The 23776-nt window shown below is 34.3% G+C and overlaps 2 protein-coding genes across 2 annotated transcripts in view; both read left to right on the forward strand.

Annotated features, from left to right (window-relative positions):
* LOC137836424 (uridine kinase-like protein 5) overlaps window positions 1–8474 on the forward strand; it is a 30223-nt gene extending 21749 nt beyond the window's left edge. Inside the window, exons 13-14 of the mRNA XM_068645143.1 lie at window positions 8049–8131; window positions 8222–8474. Of these exons, the coding sequence (XP_068501244.1) occupies window positions 8049–8131; window positions 8222–8368 (230 nt within the window). The 3' untranslated portion in view covers window positions 8369–8474. The remainder of the gene's footprint in view (window positions 1–8048; window positions 8132–8221) is intronic.
* Window positions 8475–19302: 10828 nt separating this feature from the next.
* LOC137837221 (GDSL esterase/lipase At5g33370-like) lies at window positions 19303–21248 on the forward strand. The gene is made up of 5 exons (XM_068646156.1): window positions 19303–19803; window positions 19890–20017; window positions 20111–20353; window positions 20445–20697; window positions 20797–21248. The coding sequence occupies exons 1-5, from the start codon at window positions 19551–19553 to the stop codon at window positions 21030–21032; spliced, it is 1113 nt and encodes a 370-aa protein (XP_068502257.1). The 5' UTR covers window positions 19303–19550; the 3' UTR covers window positions 21033–21248.
* Window positions 21249–23776: the final 2528 nt, after the last annotated feature.

Raw genomic sequence — 23776 nt, forward strand, 5'->3', positions numbered from 1 at the left:
CATCTCAAGGAAGAGTGGAAGAATTTCGTGCAGGTGTCCCCATTCTTGAACCAGCTTACTCTGGCCTTTTGGCGAAAAAGAGATTCGAGCTTTTTATCAGTTTCCTTCAAGCAACTTACCAAATCAAGCCTTTTCAATCTCTCACTTTCCATTAAGACACCATTGCAATCTTGACGATCTAGATCTTCAATATCCTGCAAGATCCTCTTCTTAGTGGTTTCAACATTATATACGTTCTGGAAAATTTACTCAAAAAATTCTTTTCTATAAAATGTTTTCCAGAAATATATTTGTTGAATTTTGTAATGTATATTTAAAAAACTTCTGGAAAAGATAATTTGGAAGTTATTTAAAATAAGGATAAAATAATGTTTTAAAAATTGATGGATGCAGAAAGAATTTTGATAAGGTACGAGAAGAAACACCCTTTTCCTTTTTATTGAATAAAAAGTAAGAGAATATTATAATGAGATTGTTTTTTCTAATTTTTTTAAGTATTTATTAAAGAATATAATGAGTAATATCAAAAGTAGTTGTTATTTGCTGATTAAGAAAAAGTAGTTGTTATTTTTTAATGACAACTGAAAATAATTTATAGGAAAGAAATTTGAGAACACTTAATCAATTATATTTAAGAGTAATCGATTGTTTTGTTCTTTGTTTCTTTTAGAAACACAACACCAATACCTTAATGGATTAAATGGACATCTTGGGAATATTTTATTTATCAAATAATATATTAAGTGTGCATGTATGTTTTAAAATAACGATAAGATAATTAATTAGATATTTGATTTTTTATCAAAGATATTATTTGACTACTTAATTGCTTATGGATAATCAATTTTATTAAGTGATAATTGATAATATATCCTAATTTTTTTTTTATCAGCAAAGAATTAAATAAATTAAAGGGGATACTTCAGGGGTATCTCAATCCTTATACAATCACCCACTTTCAATCTACTAGCTAGAGAAGAAACCACTCAAAGCTGTAAAACCTGTCTATAAAGTATCCAAACCTAAACTTTTATAATGAGCTGAGACCTCAAAGTGGAAAACAGCCCCATAACTCCACACCAACTTGCTGAATCAGCTATGTCTACACCTAACCCAAATGAACCAGCCAAGACCATTCACAACTGCTCCAAAATATAAATTCCTGCGTAAAGATCCCCAAACAAAAACCAGCAACAGTACTCATGACAACAAAAACCATCACTACACAAAAGATTGTAATGCCACACTTAAGAGCCAAACCATGCAGTGCCATAAGCCAAACCGTGCACACCTCTCACTCTCCACAGACATCTCCATTTTAGAATCTGCTTGAGTGGATAGCCTGTAGACCCAAATGGTGCAAGGGGTGGAGGCATGTTGTCTCCGGTCACAGTTATTTCATGCCGGTGTGGCTACTACAATATCAGCTCCACGGTTAGTGTCTTTGGGTTGAGGACCCTTCGGTGCTCCTCCATACAAACATGCGCAAGAAGTTTCCAAACTTCACAGCCTCACCTTGTACTTGTGTTGCCAACTCTCTTGTTGGTGAAAGAACCAATGCAGTGGGACCCATTTTGGAGTTATTACCACAGCGCTTGAAGTGAATAAATGCAAGAATTAAATATCCCATGGTTTTTCCTGAACCTATTTTTGCAGTGGCAACTATATCTCTACTTTGAAGAGCAATGAGCCATGTTGAGTCTGCAGTGGCATCCACACAGAAACATGACAAACAGCCAGGCATTAGACCCTCCAGCACCAGTCCACCTCACTCCTGGCATGAACCACAATCCCTGCAGGTTGTAATAAATCCATTTCCGTAGCACATTTGCCAGAGAACCTATGCCAATGTATTGTTTCCCTGCATCCAACATTTCAACTACTCTGTCAAACCACACGAGCATCCAATGCTTCACATATTCATAATGTGGTCTTAAACACTCATTCCTTCGAATGTAAGCCTGCCCCAAAAACTGCATTCAGCCAGCTCTTCCCCTTCCCCTGATACCTTCACTGCAGAATAAATGTCTTCAACCTTACTCATTTGCAACTGGTGATGCACACCAGAGGGTTCATCACCCATTCAGCAAAAGAATAGTTGAAATGTTGTGCCTTATTTTTCAGCCATAACCACGATTTGAGTTGGACATTATGAAACACTTCTTCCGCATCAGCTACTCCTTGATTGAACACCACTAAGTTTCTATGCTCTCATAAGCACTGAACTATGATTGCCCACACTCCTTTCCAAACCTCATTTTGTATATTACTGCTCTGTATCAGGTGAAAACTCACAAAGTGGGCCATAATGTCATTATTTTGGACAAACAATAACCCAATCCATCTGAAGCACAAAGCCCATACATGTAGTGCAATATTACATTCCAAAAACAGATGCTGACATGATTCCTCCTTTGTCTGACACAACAGACACACTAGTGTGTTTAACACAACTCCTCTCCTGCCCAAAGACGCCCTAGTTGGCATTTTGCCCAACAAAACCCTCCATGTTGTGATTAACACGTTAGGGAACGCCTTAGCCTTCCATAAAAGCTAGAAGGCATCATAGTGTGGTCCTCTATCAAGTTTATCAAGGCACTCATAAGCATAACTCACATTATAACATCCAGATTCATCACATGTCCAAACCTGTATATACCTTTACATCCTTAATGATGATGGCTCTAGACAAGTGCATACCGAGCTCCTCTTCCATCGGGACTTCCCACTCAAATCTTGCACACCTCCACCTTAAACACCACCTCCAACTCGCGTCATCCCACATACCTACCTCCTCCACCTTCTGACCTTGGTTCAACGACACAGAATACAGTATAGGAAACAAAGTCTTTAAGTTAACATTTCCAATCCATACATCCTCCCAAAACCTTGCTTTATCACCACTTCCTACTTTCCACCCCACAGCTTCTTGAAACCACCCATCTCCATCGCCCTCCCCACAAACCTTCCCAAGGTCTTTCCACCACCAGGATTGTAGTCTCATAGGTGTATGGTTACCACCATGTTTCAGATCATACTTAGAGTCCAGGCATTCTTTCCATTTCCCTTTCTCACTCGAAATACAACGCCATCTCCACTTGGCTAGAAGTGCTACATTAAAATTTCGAATGTCTTTTATTCCTAGACCGCCTTCCTCCCTCGGTTTACATATGATTTTCCAGTTTACCCATGATATCGGTCTCTTCTCCTTGCCCCACCCCCATAGGAACCTCCTTTGGATACTGATGATACTTTTGCACACCGAGTTCGGTGCTTTGAAAAGAGACAGGTAGTAGAGCGGGAGAGCAGAGAACAGATTTTATTAAGCATATTCTTCCAGCCATAGACAAGAATCGCCCTTTCCATACACTAAGCCTCGATTTTAGCTTGTTCAGAACCGGCTCCCAAAACTTCATCTTCCTTGGATTTCCCCCCACTTCTAATCCCAGGTACGTAAACAGGGTTCCCATTTGTGCACAATTCAAAGTCTTTGCGTAGCACTCCAAATCTCTTTGGAGAACATTGATACCCGCTATCTTCGACTTGTGGAAATTGATCTTCAGGCCAAATGCCAGTTCAAAACCCCTAAGGATAGCCTTGAGAGTGACTACATTGGCAAAAGAATTCTCACAGAGAAACAAGGTGTCATCTGCAAACTGGAGAAGACTCAATTCAATCTCCTTTCTTCCGATCTTAAGGCCCCTGAATAATTCAGCCTTCACAGCTTGCCTTACTAGCCCTGCCATGCCTTCAGCAACCACTAGAAAGAGAAATGGAGCTAAAGGGTCACCCTGCGTTAGCCCCCTTGACGGTTTAAATTCTTCCGTGGGACTCCCATTTACGAGTACTGACACCGTGGCACTTTCCAAACACCCCTGAATCCACATAATCCACCTCTTATGAAACCCCAACTTTTGTAACATATCATAAAGGAACTCCCATCTTACTGAATCATACGCTTTTTCAAAGTCAACTTTTAAACATAGACCGCTCCTCCCACCCCTCTTTAGATCCTCCACCATTTCATTGGCCAGGAGTACACTATCAAGAATTCCTCTATTCTTTAAGAAAGCCGATTGGCTTTCATCAATAACAGTCGGTAGCACTTTCTTAATCCTTTCCGCCAGCACCTTTGCTATAATCTTATACACAGCACCCACCAGGGATATTGGCCTATACTGCTCAAGAGTGGACGGATCCCTTACTTTAGGAATCAAAGCTATGAATGAGGCGTTACAGCCCTTTGGTATCCAACCATTCTCATGAAAAAGACACACCGCTGCCACAATGTCTTCTTTAATGAAATCCCAACTCTCCTTAATGAAATTAAAATTGAACCCATCAGGACCTGGGCTCTTTGTGCCTTCGCACTGCCACACTGCATTCCTTATTTCTTCCTCAGTAAAACCAGCTATCAAACTCACATTGTCTTCCTCTGAGAGGGATTTAAACTCAACCCCATCTAATCGTACTCCAAAATCTTTTGTCGCTTTGAACCTCTGCTCAAAGATCTTCTTCGCTTCCAAACGGACTATACTAGGTTCCTCACACCATTGACCCCCTACCTCCACACCTATTACTTGATTTCTAAGACGTCTCCACCTCAAAGTCGAGTGGTAGAACTTAGTGCATGAATCCCCATACCTAAGCCAGTTTACTCTAGCTTTTTGGCACATAATAGAATCCAGCTTCTTATCAATATCCCTCAGACAACCAATCAACTCACACCTCTTGGCCCTATCACTTTCCGTAAGGTTACTGAGACAATCTTGGTTATCAAAATCCGCAATTGCCTGTAAAATCTCTCTCTTCTTAGAATGAATGTTACCAAAGACATCCATATTCCATGCTTTTAGATCTCCCTTCATCCGCTTCAACTTCTCTTTACACTTAACGAATTCACACCCCTGGACATTGTAAGAGGACCATTTTTCCTTCAGCATATCACTAAAACCTTTTTCCAACAACCAGGCATCGATTGTTCGAAAAGGCTTAGGCCCCCAATCTTTAGCCATAGATTTGACCACAATAGCACAATGGTCAGATACTTCCCTTCGTTGTACATACTGTTTGCACATAGGCCATTGATCCAACCACTCCTCCGTAACAAGCACCCTATCCAGTCTACTTTTCGCCGAGCCATTAGATTTGAACCATGTGAATTTTTTACCCACAATAGGTACATCAAGCAGCAAATTTGTATCAATGAACCTATTAAACCCGTCCATCTCACTTGTTTGGTCAACCCTAACCTTACTTCCTTTCTTTTCACCTCGGTTTCTAATGACATTAAAATCACCACACATACACCATACCATATCATGTGAAGACGCTTTAATATTAGACAACTCCTCCCATAGTATCCTCTTATCACTCAAATTACATGTAGCATAAACATTTACCACTACACATCTTATGTTGGTTTTTGAATAATTTCCAAACACAACAATGAACCCCTTCCCCATGATATGACTATCGTAACTGAAGGCCTCTTTATGCCACATTGACAGGATGCTACCACTTCCGTTATCACCTTCAAAATGTAACCACCCAATATTGTTATCCCCCCACAAGGAAAAGCAATTAGCATCAGAAAACTCCTTCGATTTAGTTTCTTGAATACAGACGAATTTTGCTCCTTCACTCCCTATGATACGTCTCAAATATCTTGTTTTGATATTCCCCTCCATACCTCTAATATTGAAATTCACAATAATCATTAATCACCTTTTTCGTCACCCTTCTTATCGCATTTCACCACATCTTCATCCCTTGCTTCCATTCTGACATATTCATTTATGACTTCATCTTCATCTCCTCGGCATGCTATCCCAAAACGCTTTCCAGAGTCCCACAGATTGGTAGGATCATCTGCAGCATGATAGGAACACCAGCGGGAGTTGCAAAAATTGATGTCCTTATCAGAAATTGAGTCCATAGATACACCATCCCCGCGAACCAAGGTTGCATTAGCCTTCCGAAGTCTCACACTAATCCTTGCTGACCGTCTCGGGTTGGATGACGAATCCCCTAACTCAGACAAAACTTTTTTCTTTCTCCTTCGTAAAGGTGAATTAGACATACTTCTCGCCTTTAGTCCCCCCTCTCCTAAAAGTTTTGTAGCGGATGCACGTAACCATGCCACTCCTATTAAGTAGTGTAACCCTCGCATATTTTTCGCAGTGTAACCCCTAATAAGTAGTTTTGTCGTTAGCGGCTTTGTCGTTTGCGAACATTGTTCATCTTCTTCCTTTGCCTCCCGTCCTTCTTTCGCCCCATTTGACCAGTAGTCCTCCCCCTCCCACAGCCGGTACTCCTCCAAACCATTATTGGCTATAAAATCTGTTTCTTCTACATAGGTTTCCGAAGGGGAAACGTTGTCGGATGATTCTGAGGGAACACTTTTAATCTTATAACTATCTTCACTACACAGTGGTGCCTCCTCCTCAATAAAAATATTGCATAACTGTTTATTGATTTGCACACATTTCGCTAATCTCGCACTATCAACTTTCAAAATGCGAACTTGGAGTCGTGCATATGCCAACATCTCCCATGATTCAGTCGCCTTGTTAATGTATATAAGCGAAGCCGATGGAGTCACAATTCCGAAGCAGTCCCTATTCCAATAAGGCAGAGGTAGACCATAACATCTTACCCACACAAGTTTGTGACTCGATCCACTAGATACAGTCCAAGGCATTATGCTAGCAAAAACATTCACCATTTAGTTTAACAATCTCCTCCATACTCTCCCCTTCTCTCGGAGTAAGCATTATAAGGTTGTCCCCCATGGCCCTCAATCTGAGCATACCCATTCCCCCTTTCACTATTTCCTCCCCCAGTCTGTCAAGATCCATAGCGTCTCTAAGCTTCCCAATAACACTTCTTTCCTTCCACAGAAAAACAGAGAAATGGGTTGTGATGCTCGGGCCCTTCCATTGTTCCGAGTGTTCTCCCATAACAGCTTCAGCGTAGGACCTTCGCCCCTTCTTCTCCACCCAAATCTCCTGACTACTCTGTTTTCCGCTAAGCTCAGCTACGATCTGATATCGCTTCCTATGTTCCGTTTGTTTCTCTGCGTTAGTAACCCTTGAGACCTTCGTGTCCAATCTGCGTGATTCGGAATGAGTTCTCTTATATTTTGGAATGTTAACATAGAGCTTCCTACTCCCTATGTACACCTGATCCAACTCTTTCTTCAACCGCCCTGCATTTCTAACGCCGAAGAAACTCACGAACCCAAACCTCCTTTGTTGAGTCTTCGTGAGATAAAAACCTCTTTCACTCTGGCCCATTTCTGGAAGATCTTCAGCATATCGATTTCTCCAAACCCGCTTGGGAAATTCGAGAAGAAGAAAGTTGTGTAATCTTGTGCAATATCGTTTCCTCCATGGTAGTTCAGGCGTCCTCTATCCGTACGTCCTCTCATATAATCCGTGCGTCCTCTCATACCAATTTTCTGCAGTTTTGTGTCCTCTCATTTTTTAAAATCCTTTACTAAAATCAAGACTTTAAAACAAACAAATATGTTTCTTATTCTAGGAAAAATACATGATTCATACCCTTTCATACATAAACCTATAATACAATTATTGAACCATTAATATATATTTTTTTTAAATTTATTTTTACTTAGCTTAGCATTTTATTTATTATTATTATATTTCTTTATCAAATCAAAAATATTCACAAGACCTCCAAATAAAATTGTTTAACCCCAAAATTTAAACATTCTCAAATTTTTAGGAACATACTATGTGGGTTTCAGATTTTATAGGTAATCTCCATACCTAAACTTAAGGATAAAGTTGCTTTGAGACCCTTTATAGTAAAAATAACATCTTCTTCACAACTCTTTATATATATTCAAGTTAAAAAAATTAAGTAAATATAATTAAAATATTAATTTATTAAGATGTTAATTGAATGTTTTAGTGTCTTAAACCTGAACACCCACCTCAATATGCAGTGTATCTATCCTAGTTGTGTTGTGTAGTGTTGCCTACTTCAATTTTCATGGAGTGTCTAATAGTGATAACTATCAGGAAACTCTGCAGTCAAAGCTATCTCTTTACTTCTGAAGAAAGGTGTACCAGAATCTAATATCATATTTCTAAACTTAGTAGCAGTAAGTCACTCTGGTTTTTTACTTCCTTGTCTTTACCCTTTTGTTCATGCATTTTCCTTGCATTGTTATTAACAAAATTGCATCATGCAGGCACCACAAGGAATAAATGCAGTCTGTGAGAGATTTCCACTGTTAAAACTTGTGACATCAGAGATTGATGATTCACTGAATGAGAATTCTCATGTGATCCCTGGCTTAGGGGAGTTTGATGATCGTTACTTTGCCACTGATGATTAGCACAACAAGCAAATCCAAGATCCTTTCAATTTCATAATGTAGCTATCACTTGATAGAATCTATATGCATGAACATCTAGAACTATGAATAAAACTAAGAAAATATAACTTGCTCATACATTTTAAAACATGAACACAAAATGTTATATTTTAGTACTAATTAATGAAATTGATAAACTTCTTTTGTATCAATGGCAAATTGTATTCAGAGTTGTATAAGGTCATGGAAGTAAGTTCTATAAAATGGTAAAATTATATAGCCCAACACTTCTAAGTTAATTAATATAAAGAGGCCACTAATACTACACTTTTCTATTCTTGATGGAATACTTATGTCTTATTTATAATTACTATTAGTTGTATAAAGAATGAATGAGATTAGCAGTATTTAAGAAAGAAAAACCTTAAATCCATTCTTATAAGGTATTAGAGTAAAAGTAGTGTCTTAGTCTCAGTATATGAAATGTCAGTGTAACATGCATTTTAACCATAGTTTGAGTCATTATCGTAAAAATGACATAGTGCATAATTTTGTAAAGGTATATAATTTTTTTAAAATCCTCACTAAAATTCAAACAATTTAAAAACAATGACAATTTTTTTTAGACCTGTCATCATTGCCTTTTTTTTTCTACATCAAAATATTGAAATTTGTGCGTGCTTATAATTTATATCTTTGTTTTCATTTCTTTTTGTCTCCTATCACTGGAATTTTGAAGCTTGTTACTATCTTCATCCATCAATTGTCGTGTCCTCCCTTCGTCACTATTTGCATTGCCTCTACTCATGTTTCATGTCATAATCCTTGATCTAGCCCCTGCCAAAACACTTGCAACCCTCGTTGTGTCTGTTGTATTACCTACTACCACTTTCGTTGTCACCACGCTTTGTTCATATGATTAGTTGCCTCTATTGTCTGTGTTTCATGATGACGATTTTACATCAGCATGCCATTATTAAAAGAAGTTACCACGATGGTTGGATCTAAAATTATCATTGTAACCTCTTTTAACAATAACAAGTCTAACCATCATTGAATGATATAACTTTTAATAAAACTCTCTTTTAATTGTTGTTAAAAATCACACTCTTATGGTGTGTTTGGATTAGGGAGGGGATGTGTGAGAATTAGAGGGAGTGGATTTTGAGTGATTTGAAATGAACATGTGAATAAAGTGATGTTGTTTGGATTAAGGTATGTAGAGTGAATTTGTGAGGAGAGTTTATTGAAGTTTGTGATTAATATGATGGTTGTGAAGGAATTTTTAATTTTTTTAAAAGGTTTAAAATGTAAGTTTACAAATTTACCCTTCTCTTTAGAAATATTTAAATAAAGGGTTAACATTAGTTTTATGGTTAGGGTTAGGGTTTGGGTCACTGTTAAAGGGTATGGATAGGGTTATGGGCTTGGTTAGGGTTAAGGTTACTTTTTAGGTAAGAGATATGGTTATGGTTAGAGCCAATGTTTAGGCTAGATATTAAGATTAGAGTTAGGGTTAGCTTTTGGAATTGAACTACATTTAGCTTAAGCATCAGGGTTTGGTGTTACACTCAACTTTCATATTTTAAATATAAATATAAATGAACAATATATTTATTAAAACCAATTCTATAACACAAATCAATTAAATACACAATCACATTGTTAAACACATATATTAACTTACACAAAATCAAAATTTCCAATTCATTGAACACCAATTTTGACATGCATACCACTGAAATAAAATAAAAAAATTCTACATCATCATTTTTTACATGCTTAACTCATAGATAATTTATCATGAAAACACAATTGGAAACAAAAGAGCACGAAGATAATCGATTAAGGTTCTGTGATAATCGATTATCTCTTTTTTTCAGCCATAATCGATTATGTCTTATGATGTTTACAATGGATAATCGATTATGCTTTATTTTTCAGCCATAATCGATTATGTGTGATGATGTTTCAAGGAATAATTGATTATGTAAAAAAAAACGTAGTATTGATTATCTTAAACAAGTAATCGAGTTTTCTCTGCAAAAAACACTATGACCATGCAACCATGCAAAGATCAAAGTTGGGCAAGCGAAAATGCACAACTGCCTACATGGCTTTCAACTACTTTCTCTACATGTGAGGGAGGGAGTGATTTCAGTGTCTCAGCACCTTTTCTTGCCTCTTTTTCCACGTAGATTAGTTGATCCAACCTCAATGCATTCTTACTTTTCTGTTTTGGCACACACTAGTACAAAAAATATCCCAACGACGACCAACGACATTTGACACAAAATCATCGTGAAAAAAAGGTGGTGACAATTTTCAAATTAAATGAACCTTATGCCATCAACGACGGTTTGTAAAAGAACCATTCTAAAAAAGTCAAAAAAGTATGAAACCACGACGATGACTAAGAACCGTCGTTAAAAATATTTTTGTAATTAATTGAATATTTTTAACGACAGGTATGACGTCAATCATCATTAGAAGATACCACAACGATTAGACTCATAAGCACTAAAGTATGTTAGAACAACATTACAAAGTATTTTGTAACCATGTATAACACTTTATGTTAGATGACTGATTAGAACGACATTAAATTGATTGTTGAACTTTTTGAAATACAATTTGTAGTTTAAGTTATGATGTTTTGTTGAGTTTTTTATATTTAAGTTATGATATTTTACAACACATGGATTTTTTTTTACATATTCAAAATCTGAAAATAACAATATATAACCATAATTTAAAAAAATTTAAAAAACGACAACAATTCAACAAAAATATTCAATATAAACTTAAATTAATGAGAAACAATGCATTAACCATCCTTAAAATCACTAGAAAAAAATAACCTTCTTTTAACGACAATTGACAATTTGAACTGTCGTTAAAAATAGCGTAAAGGGATTTTGTTCTTAATTTTGTTTTTTCACAACAACTTTGTATAATAACCATTGTTAACTCATCATTTATCGACGATAATAATGATCGACATTAAAATCGACTTACTTTTACCAGAATAAAATCATCTTTAAATATTATTTTTAAGTGTCATTAAAATTTATATATGCAATAGTCACAACGTTTCATTAAAAGCAAACACATGGCACAAGGTTAGTGTCAAATCTTCCCTATATTGTTCCTAACCCAACTTTAAAACAAGCTAATAACATTTAATATTTGATTTGTTTTAACCATAAATCTACCCTGGAATAGTTAGAAAAGAATTGTAATGAATCCGTAAAAAGAAATGTAAAAATTAAGAAAATTTCAGTTCACAATAAGAAATATTATTTAATTTTTTCTTAGAAAATAACATAAATTATTTATAATTTTATTTTCCATTCTATATTTTTATTAAAAAATTATTATGTATTTTTGAAACATAAATCTTAATATTATTATATACTAGATTTAATTTTTTTTATGTATACTTTGATTGTTAAAGTTATAAAAAAAAAGTATGTGTTATTTTTAACATTTATGATTATTAATTTATAATGGTGTATGTTTTAATATTAATTTGATAGTATATAATATAACTAAAAAAAATCATTAAATAACAACAAAATTTAGAAAAAAAATAATTAGTCATTATATTAACTAAATTATATACTATTTTAGAGACTTAAAAAATTAATGGTATCTAAAATGGTTTATATTATTAATAAAACCTTCTAAAATAGTTTCTAAATTGATATATCTAAATTAGGTACCACGGGTTTAGCTACTAATATTTTAGATTCTAAATTAGTTTCTAAAAGACTAATAGAGACTAGTTTAGAATATAAGTAATTAGTAGATAAAATCTTAGTAGGTAATGGTTAGATACCAATTTAGAGACTACTTTATAAATTTTTATTAATAATAAAAATTACTTTAGATACCAATATTTTTTTTAGTTTATAAAATAGTCTCTAATTCAATCAATATAGTAACTAATTACTTATTTTGGTATCTAAAATTAATTTTTATTTTACATTGTAGTGGAAGTTGATTATTGCATAATTATTTTAAACTTTTGACATTTTCTTATTCTGAAACTCAATTTAAAAGTAAAAGATATTGTCAATCCCTTATATTAAATTTATCTCGCTCCTTCAAATATAAAATTAATCTTTTTAGTTTTTAAATTTTGAAAGTTTATTTTAAACTGTCTGTAAATATTATTAAAATAATAATAAACTATTAATATAATATTTTCCAATAAAAATACAATATATAAATAAAATGAAATTATTAATTATATATATAAGTAAAATTGAGGAAAAAAAAGACTAAAACCAATAATTTTTAAATTAATTTAAATAAATGATAAATTTTAAATTTGTGGGACAGAAACGTAATAATATAAAATAATGTTATCTTTATTTAAATTGAAGAGCGAAAGCAAGAAGGTAAAAGAAGAATAAAAAAAATGAAAAGTTGAATTATTTAGATTAAAGAAAATAGACAGAAAGAGAAATGTTTCTCATAATATTTGTTGAGTCTTGAATAAGTAAAAATAGTTATAATAATGTTTTGAAGAGATTTGTGGTTGGGTGAGAGAGTAAGTGATTATAGGAAGTACTATAATGAATAACGCACCGCAGTCTCAGCTACAAAACTTAATTTTGTTTGACTCAATTAGTCATCAACTTCAAAGGCTGTCTTTAAATCTGTCACAAATATTTCATATTAGACCATTCTAACTTTCCACCAAACTATTAAAGTGGTTGTTATATAAAACCATACTTCATAATGCTAACCATATGGAAATTTATTGATTTTATATTCTAATTTAGTATTAAGTTTATTAATATACTTTTAAATTAATTATCTTCTCTTTTTATGGATATTGTCATGATTCGAACAGAGAGAAATATTTTTTTCAACATTTGTCATGAGATTAATTAAAATAATCTGTTACTAGTCTTCTTATCTTGCTTCTTTTTGAAATAAATATTACTTGACTAATATTAAATATAATCACTAGATAATCATTTATTTAATTATTTATGAAAATGACAAACTCTTATTATTATGAAAGCGTCATGTTAAAAAATCATTTCTCATCCTATAACATTTACAAAAGATGTATTTCTTTTTCTTTTCAAATATTAGTTAAGTGCTATTCAATATTTGAATGATATTGACTCTGTTCCTATTTTCTATTCATCTATTCCATAACCTTCTTATGATAATATAATAATATGAATATATAAATCATTAAGACAATTATATATATATATATATATATTTATTGATATATTATTAATATTACATTACAATAATAAATGACTTCAATGTTGGTAAAAAATGAGACAAATAAAAATAAGTTTACGCTAAAATTTGATTAGCGTACGCCTTAACAAGCTAAAAAGTTCACGGTTCAAGTGTGGAAGCTGTGGAATCTTAGATTTATGAAGGAGACACTATTAATATCAACCTAACAGATAATTAAATAAAATATGAAAAAACATTTAACATTGTAAAAGTAAACACTTTAAATAAATAAAATATTTTAATTAAAAAGGTTGCATTAGTCTTGCCAATGCTATAAACAAACTTTAACAAAGAAAGTCGGTCAGGCCAACGTTAAGTAGAAGAAGAAGAAATGGTTAGCAAACGTTCAGGTTGATGAATAAAAACATATTGTTTTCAGTTTTGAAGCACTTTCAATCAATTTGTAAATTTGAAACATGTCTATATAAATTATAATTCCTCACCCAAAGTCATTTCAAACCCAATGTCAATGGTAATTGTAATTCTAAATCTAAATCCAATAATTTTAATTGTAATTCCATATCCAACTCATACAATATGAGTTTTTAATTTCAAATTCAATTATAACAGAACCAATCAATTGGATTCCAAATAAAAATGTTGTTACAGTTTCAATATAGAGGTTCTAAAATTGAGTTTGAAATGAAATTCCAATTGCATTATGAGAATTATATAACCTTGATGACTTTAAATTTGAAATGAAAATTGAATTTTAGTAATGGAGGTGTTTGTGTAGTTTATAATTTCAATTCTAAAAAAACACATTTTAAAGAGGTGATAGTCAAGTAATAGTGAAGTAAAATGTACCGTATACATAGCATGAAAAATTCACAAAGTAAGATTGTTTAAGAAAAATAAGTTCAATTGGGAATCAAGAATGTTTGATTACTTAAAGTAGGACTAAAGACTATTTGAAACTAAAGATAAACCAATTACAGGATTAAGAAAAAAAGTGTCCCATTTCAAGTAATAATCAAAGTGAAGGGTCAATTAAAAAGTACTTGTGAAAGACAATGAAAATGATTAATTAGAATAAATACAACACTTACATGAAAACAAATATGAAATAATAAAAAACTTAAATTGTGAGTGAACTTCAAGTAAGGGACTAGTATTAAAGTCTTTAGCATAGTGGGGTGAACTTGAATCTTACTTATTGAAGTTTCGTTAAGTTTTCGTTCCATCATCATATAGCTAATTATTGTTGCATCAACTTGAATGTGTCTTTCAACTATGTAGTCCTTTGATTTGCTAGGTTAGCTCTTTCAATTGTTCCATTAGATCTTTGAGTTGCTGCATTATTTCATTTGTTGCATTAGTTGTTTCAAATGCTTCTAGATTTTATTGTCGAAGTCATTCATTCTAAGCTAACTAATCATGTGATCAATGGTAAAAACTAATAAGGAGGGTTGAGTGAGGGATGAAAATCCATGGCAGATGCTAGTAGCCAAGTCCGCAGTGCCAAAAAATCCACCTCTACTCATGCCTTCAACAACATATTTCCAACACTGAAGCTTTGTTGCTACATTTATCTAGTGGACATAAAAAATTGATCCTTCAGAACTATTTGATTAACTGACCCTCAACCACTCATGGTAAGTTTCCTAGACGATTATTTGGAGTAGTAAATGTTAGGAATTTATGTTAAAAATGTAAATGATGTAAAACAATTTAAAGCAATAACTTACATAGGTCTCACTGGAATGACAATTTACCCAACCACCACTCTTCTTCATGTGAGTGACCAGAAATAATTCATTAAGTTTAATGGGACGTCCATATTTGCGTTCCTGATAAAAGTTGTACAATTACAAACAATATATCTTGCACAATTGAATTAAATTGCATGTAACAAACTGAACATAAGTAATAACATTAGAATTATTTTTACTAGGCCCATGCAATGTCAAAGTGAGATTTGGGACCAATTGAGTGCAGTACTCTACCCCAAGCTGAATGATGGGAAAAAACGCACGTGGAAGCAACACACACAATCACGAATCAACTGCAAAAAAATAAACGACACAAGATTTAACGTGTTTCGGTCGCCAACTGCAACCTACATCCACACGGGCAACTATTAGGTTTTCATTCTATCCTGTTGCACACCAATTACAAGTACAATAATCTCTTTAAATAGAGATTATAAAAGGGACACAATGATTAAGCCCACTCACTAAACATGGTGCCTAGTAAGCCCAACCCAATTGGTCCTGACTTCATACCCAACAATCTCCCACTTGAATCACGGAACAATGTTCACCTGCGCTTCAACTGTGTACATGTACTTCTGTAATCTGTCGATAGAACTCAACGTTCCACCTCTAGTTGCCACCAGCCTTCTTAATCATTTTGAAGACTTCGTTAAAACTCCCCAGAGTTTCAATACGTCAGTCACTGACCCGTTCTTTGTTCCTACCTTACAGTAACTGCCGGATCCTGGAACAACGTGAGAACAAACACTCTCCATATTCAACAAGAAATTTTCTGGAGAAGTTTCAACTGCTGGAATACTGGTTCTCCTAACCCACTGTCGTCTAGGAACATCAGCTGAAGCACAACCCGTGCTCCCATTGCCACAAGTACCTCTGACTAGTCTACCTGAACCTTTCCGTGCTCGTTCATCCTGAATCTGACCTATGGCTTTGGGTTTCTCTCTTGTAAAGACAACCCTCTTCTGCCCACGAGATTCTGTGAACCGGACTTTGTTTATCTTCTGAACTGGGATAGTCACTCCCTCAGACACGGTAATCCGACCATACACAACGAACCTCTCTTTCTTCCGCAGGCCATGACAAGATTTCCCTTGACGACCTTCCACTGCCGATTTCTGAACTTCACTTCATGTCCCTGTTCGTCAAACTGCCTAACATAAATCAAACTTTTCCTCAAGCTTGGAACAACTTTGACATCCTTCAAAGTTCAGAAACCAACTGGTGTCTTCAACACTATGTCACCCATGCCCGTAACATCAAGAGTTCTGTTGTCCGCTAGTCTTACCTTTCCAAAATCTCCAGTAACTAGATTCTGCAATGCTTCAGAATCCATGACCCAAGAATCCACACTGCTATCCGCGCAACAGACTAAAAGGTCCTCGTCCACGAAGTCTTCTGCAATGTTGACTTATTTATCATTTGGGCATTGATTCCTGAAAGGTCCCACCTCCTTGCTATTCCAACATGTTACACTTGAGCAATTCCAAGTCTTTGACTGACTCCTTCTTTTGTTCTTTCTCCCACTATCTCTGATATTTTTCTTACCTCTGATGACATATAGCGATTCACTAGATAATTCCCCAGAACTCCTTCTTCGGACATCCTCGCCAAGAATGTGATCACAAATCTTCTCAAAAGTGAATCCATTTGATCCCGCTGAACTAGTAACTGTTGTAACTGTTCCGGACCAACTGTCAGACAAAGACAATAGTAGTAGTAAAGCTTGAACTTCATCATCGAACTTAATGCCCACTGACGTAAGTCTGGCTAAGATCATATTGATGTGCTCAGTAACTGAACTTGCAAATCCTCAATTTGCATTTTCCACCAACTGAAATTTGTACCATCGAATTTTCAATTCGGAACTTCCCTTCTTCTGCCATCTCAAGTGACTAGACGAGATACTCGGTACAACTAATTTCAGATCTTGGCAATCTTTCATTTTTTAAATCAAGAACACAAAAATTGCACCACCCAAAATCACTCACCAACAGGCCTAGTCGCAGTCCCCAATGCACTGGTGCTCCGCCGCACTGGGCCGTAGCTGCCAGGACGCGCACCACCACCGTCGCTGGTCACCGTTGTCGCACTGCACTTCGTGCTGTCTCAGACCAGCACACCTGCAGAACGCACATGCAACCCTAACTTTGGGATGTCGTTGCCGCCCCTGCAAAACCCTAGCTTTGGGACGTTGTTGCCGCTTCTGCGAAACCCTACCTTTGGGATGCTACTGCAGCCGCAATTTTCACGTCTCATCGATTAATTTCTGCTGATCGGATCTCTGGTGTGTAAACGAACCAAGGCTCTGATACCACTTGATGGGAAAAAACACACGCAGAAGCAACACACATAATCACGAATCAACTGCAGAAAAATAAACGACAAGATTTAACGTGGTTCGGTCGCCAACGACAACCTACATCCACACAGGCAACTATTAGGTTTTCATTCTATCCTGTTGCACACTAATTACAAGTACAACGATCTTTTTAAATAGAGATTATAAAAGGGACACAATGATTAAGCCCACTCACTAAACATGGTACCTAGTCAGCCCAATCCAATTGGTCCTGGCTTCATACCCAACAATGAAGACCTGTTCATTTTGTTTTGGGGTGATTTTTACTTGAACTTTTCGATATCCCAATAGTTCAAAAGTTCACCCACTACACCAGTTTTGACTTTAGACAACACTTCCAAGAGTGATAAGTTGGAAACGTCCAACACCAGCGAGACAAGCGATGCAACGGGGTTCTTGCTAGGATGAAGGTACAGATAACTGCTCACCGGATCGGCTTGAGACGATGAATCGAGGCGTTCTTCCGCCATTACAGCAAAGAAGAACCAAAGAAAGGTTTCAAGAAAAAAACAAGAACTGTAAAGCAAGAAAGAAGAAGAGAAAAGGGATTTAGTGTGCGTAGAAGAGATCTTCAGTTGAAGAGTTCTAATACCATAATACGATCAACCGACATCGTGGCAAGAACCCTAGGTAGCGTTTGTAAAGGTACGAGGAAAACAATCACCCAAAAAACCAATCGGCAGATAAGAAAACCCTAAACAGGATGAAAAGGGAATAGAACAGAGAAAAATGGATAAGAGCGTGTATCAACTGAATTCATAAAGTGTATATGTTGTGTGTTACAAACAGAAAAATAGAGGAGTATTTGTAGAGAAAAGTGTAACAGAAATAACAGGGAGCCTAAACCAGAAAAACAAAAAAGTAAGGCCCAATTTTGCTACCCAATGTAAATTATACATAGATTTTATCACATTACACAAACCCACAAAAAGAACTAACCATGCACAGAAAAATTAAGAACAAAATGGTATTTTACTTCATGTTTAGGTGTAGTTTTCCATCTATCTTCGTTTGGACCTTCAAAACACCATATCCCCCAAATCAACTCTTCAATATCCCTTACACATTTGCATATGTCTTCGCCAACTGTGTTTCCGTTGAAAGAAACACACATTAATATTTAGACTTTATATATTATTTTTCTTTCTAGATATAGGTTGGGACAACCTATTCATAATCGACATTTGTGCTTTTTCTAGCAACTTTTTTTGTTACCGTATATATAGGATTAGTAAACCAATATAAGAAAGGCTCAATCTGAATGAGATATATCCATCAACCATCATAAAAGTAAAAAAAAATACTCATTTCAAAAGATAATGGCATTTCTTAACTAGAAACCAAACATGTATGATTACATTTATTTTAAATACCCATTGAAAAAAAACAAAAACAAAAATTGTTATCATCACATCATATTTATTGTTTGAATAAGAAGTCTCCATTGATTAATAATATTCCTCACATGATACCTAAGACTACAACTACTTAGTTTTAGTTTCTCCATTTGAGTATCACAAGACAAAGTCTTCAGTAAAATTAATGATTAGAAAAAGTTATAGATTACCAAACAATAACGTGTAGGTAGCACCTTCCGTTTTCTGCTTGCACTTCAACGAATCAAACCTATCGCATTTATGTTTATGATCACAATGCCAACAATTTCGGAAGCAGAAGAAGAAACATCATTCAACTTTGATTAAAGAGCACCATAAATCAACCTCCAAAGCCAGTAAGATCTGTTCAATCAAAGGAGAAAGGTTTGTTATATAAAGCATGGAGTTCCTCATAATTCTCCATCCATAACCCAGAACTTCTTCATTCAGTTAACTCACTCCAACAGGATCCTTTCAATATGACATCCTATTCAAATTTTGCTCTTTTGGCCATTCTTAGTTGTGTTATAGTAATTGGAAGCATTGTGTGTGGTGCTGAAGCAAGGGCAAGGGCATTCTTTGTGTTTGGAGATTCACTTGTTGATAGTGGAAACAACAATTACTTGGCTACCACTGCACGTGCTGATGCCCCTCCTTATGGCATTGATTATGCTCCAACTCATAGACCAACTGGTCGTTTCTCCAATGGCTACAACATTCCTGATCTTATCAGTTCAGTTTACATATCTCTCTCTTCCCACATTCATCATTTTAAGTTTCATTTATATATATCTAAGTATGTGGTGTGTGTTGACCAGGTCAGAAAATTGGTGCTGAGTCTACATTGCCTTACTTGAGTCCAGAATTAACAGGAAATAAGCTCCTAGTTGGTGCCAATTTCGCTTCAGCTGGAATTGGAATCCTTAATGACACTGGAATTCAGTTTGTAAGTTCATTTCTTCCCACCTAATTGCTTCCCATGCACTTTTAAATTGGTGTTTTAAGTTTAAAAAAGTTGATGGCATGAAACATTTTGCAGGTGAACGTGATCAGAATGTATAGACAGCTAGAATATTTTCAGGAGTACCAGAACCGAGTGAGTGCTTTAATTGGAGCTTCACAGGCAAAGAGTTTAGTGAATGAATCACTAGTTCTGATTACAGCAGGTGGCAATGATTTTGTAAACAACTACTTCCTGGTGCCCAATTCAGCAAGGTCTCGCCAATATCCACTGCCTCAATATGTGAAGTATCTCATCTCTGAGTACCAAAAGCTTTTGCAGGTAACAACAACCTATTCAATGAACAAAAGGGTTATCACATAATGTCTTTTCATCACTGTTTCTCTCATATAGTCATGTATAAATGCTGCAGAGGCTATATGATCTTGGACCTCGGAGAATTCTCGTGACAGGCACAGGACCTTTGGGTTGTGTTCCTTCAGAATTGGCCCAACGTGGCAGAAATGGACAATGTGCTCCTGAACTACAACGAGCTGCAGAATTGTTTAACCCACAACTGGAACAAATGTTACTACAACTCAACAGAAAACTTGGAAAGGACGTTTTTATTGCTGCAAACACAGGAAAAATGCATAACAACTTCGTTTCTAACCCCCAACAGTTTGGTAATACATCACTCACCTCAACTATTTTTCTAATTACTTGGCATGATTTGTTTAAATAATGAAGCAATAGAGTAAGATTTGTGGTGTTAATTTGTGTAGGATTTGTTACGGCAAAAGTAGCTTGTTGTGGACAAGGACCTTACAATGGTCTTGGATTGTGCACACCACTCTCCAACCTGTGCTCTAACAGAGGAGAGTATGCATTTTGGGATGCATTCCATCCATCAGAAAAGGCCAACAGACTTATTGCGGAAGAAATCATGTCAGGTTCTAAAGCCTACATGAACCCTATGAACCTTAGCACCATCCTAGATTTGGATGCTATTACTACATGAAGACAAAACCAAGTCTATGCACTTTTGCTACTTTCATGATGCTTTTCGTTTATTACTATAAAATCGTGATTTAGTTTCATATTCCTCAATATCTAATTGGGGAGTTACAATTAGAGGAAGGAAGAAACTTCCCTTCTTCATAAAATTACAATGGAGAATTTGTCTAAATTGTTGGAACTAGTCAATATTGAAAAAAAAATGTTATTTTTACGCTTTGATTTTTTATATCTATATTTTTATAGCTATATTTTTTTTTTATAAATACTAAAAACTGAAAGGAAAAAACTCACTCCTAGCCTTTAATTTTTTTTTTCTTCGAAAAGAGGTGAAAAGATCTAATTCACATCAACAAATAATAATCACAATAGACGTATGTTTGAAAGAGCCAATTCACACCTTGACATTGATTGATAAAACAAGAACTAATATTTAGCAAGAAATAATAATGGTTTATAACGACAACAAAAAAATTTAACAACTTAAAATAAATAAAAAATCCTATTAATATATCGATAAAAAAAATTTAATCGACATTTGAAAAGTAATAATTTCAACAATGTCTTTGTATTAGTCAAGCCGATGACACCCTAATCAAAATCGAATGAGAAACAACCAAGATCAAAAACATAAATTTGAGAATATGAAGAATTTTAAATTCTTAATTTTGACGTGGAAATTGAATCTAAGCTATCCAATTACTCTAATGAAATTTTGGAATTGTAGGTTATATTATATCAAAAAAATTGCAAAAGTCTTTTCAATAATCAAGAAAGCATTAACCACTAGACCAAACAAATTCTTTGATCATATTATATTTTTATTATACTTATTATTATTAATATAATTTATACATATTAATATAATTAATAATAATAATAATAAAATAAATTATATTCATATTATTAATATTTATTAATATTATTAGTATTAATATTATATTCATATTATTAATATTAATATTGTTAATATTTTAATATTGTTAATATTATTAATAATAATAAGTATAATAAAAATCATAATAAAATTAAAGAATTTGTTTGGTGTAGTGGTTAAATTTTCTTTGATTACTGAAGGAACCTGAACCTATTGCTATCTCAGGATGAAGGGAGTTGGCTTTATTGCACATGGCAATGCTCTTTAAAAAGTTTAGAAGATCATAAGCTGGAGCTGGGAAGACTCAACGATGTGGATGAAAAAGGAAAAAAAAGAAAAATATTGCCTTGAAGGTTGATTCAGAGAAGACGAATACAAATTCAAATAATAAAAATTCGATACTTGTTAAAACAATTTCAAAGTTCTTGAGAAACAAGAATATAAATAAGGGTCGACAACTGAATAGGTTGAGTAAGAAGAGTGGTCAACCTTCAACATCATTTGTTATTACTATGGTACCTGAATGTCCTTGGTTAGAAAATAACTTTGTTGATAACATTAAGAACATGAAAGGTTTTAGAAAGAAGAAAGACTGTGTAGCTTGAGAGGATAATGCCTTCACTTTAACAAGTGTGTGAAGTAGTAGTGAGCAGAAAGCAAACCTTTGTTTGCTAGTTGACCAAAATTATAATGCTGAAAGGGTAATTGGTTCTAATTTTTCTAAGCATTCAAACTATGATTAACTTGTTGATGCATGAGGAAGCAAGAAATTAACTTTTTAAACAATAGAAAAAAGGTGAGAATAAGCGGTTAGAAAATAGAGGAAATAATTAGAAGAGGAAAATTCTAATTTCAAAATTGATTTAGAAAATTTGGAAATGAAATACAACAACTCCTCTTTCAACTTTGATACTCATTTGAAAGTTAAATTTTCTAAATATGAATCTTCCAAAAAAATTAGAGAAATAAGTAAAATTTGTTAAAAGAGAAGTAGCAAGACTAACAATTGGAAAATACAACCTGAATGTCATTCTTAATTCTTTAAGAGATGAGATGACAGATCTAGACTTGGATTTTTCATAATATTTTTCTCTGTTATGAAAAATGGACATATTGTTAACAAGTATTATTTCAATAATGTTGGAGTTCCTAAAGAAAAATTTGCTTAGTTTCCTAAAGGAAAAAGATGTGTGACTAAAATGAGAGGACATGCAGAAAATGTAAAAAATGACGGTCATTTTAGCATTAAAACATCGGTTCTCGGACTGTTGTGTTTCAGCATGTAGTCTATTCTCTTCAAGCAAAGACGACGATTATTTGACCGCCATGTTAAATTCACTCTAAAACGACGAATATGGTAAAAGTCATCGTTTTATACCTTCTCATAAGTTGTATATATAATACATGCAAGAGTTATAAAACGACAGTTATTGTAAAAGTCTTTGTTTTATACCTTCCTTAAACCTAGCACAAATTGTTAGAATTGTAGGTCTTAAACAAGAGGGGGGTTAATTGCTTTAAAAGATTTCTTAAACTTTGAAGGTATAGAGAAAGCCAATGAAGAATCAAAGAGAAAAGAATCAAGTTAGCGAAGAAACAAATTTTTTTTATTCTTTCCATAAATTTAACTGGTTATTTATGCGATTCAACTGGTTGTTTCTATTAGCAGTTAATAAAAACAACCCAAAACAGATTTAAATGAGATTAAGGATAGAAAGAATGACACAGCAAATTTATACTGGTTCACTCTTATACCAAGAGCTACATCTAGTCCCCAGAAACTGCTAGTTATTCCACTAAGCAATCAACAACCTTGATTACAAACCACACACCAAAGAGGTGATCTTGAACCCTTCAAGAACATACACCTC

Source organism: Phaseolus vulgaris, chromosome 4, assembly GCF_000499845.2.
Source record: "Phaseolus vulgaris cultivar G19833 chromosome 4, P. vulgaris v2.0, whole genome shotgun sequence".
In the NCBI taxonomy this organism is placed as follows: domain Eukaryota; kingdom Viridiplantae; phylum Streptophyta; class Magnoliopsida; order Fabales; family Fabaceae; genus Phaseolus; species Phaseolus vulgaris.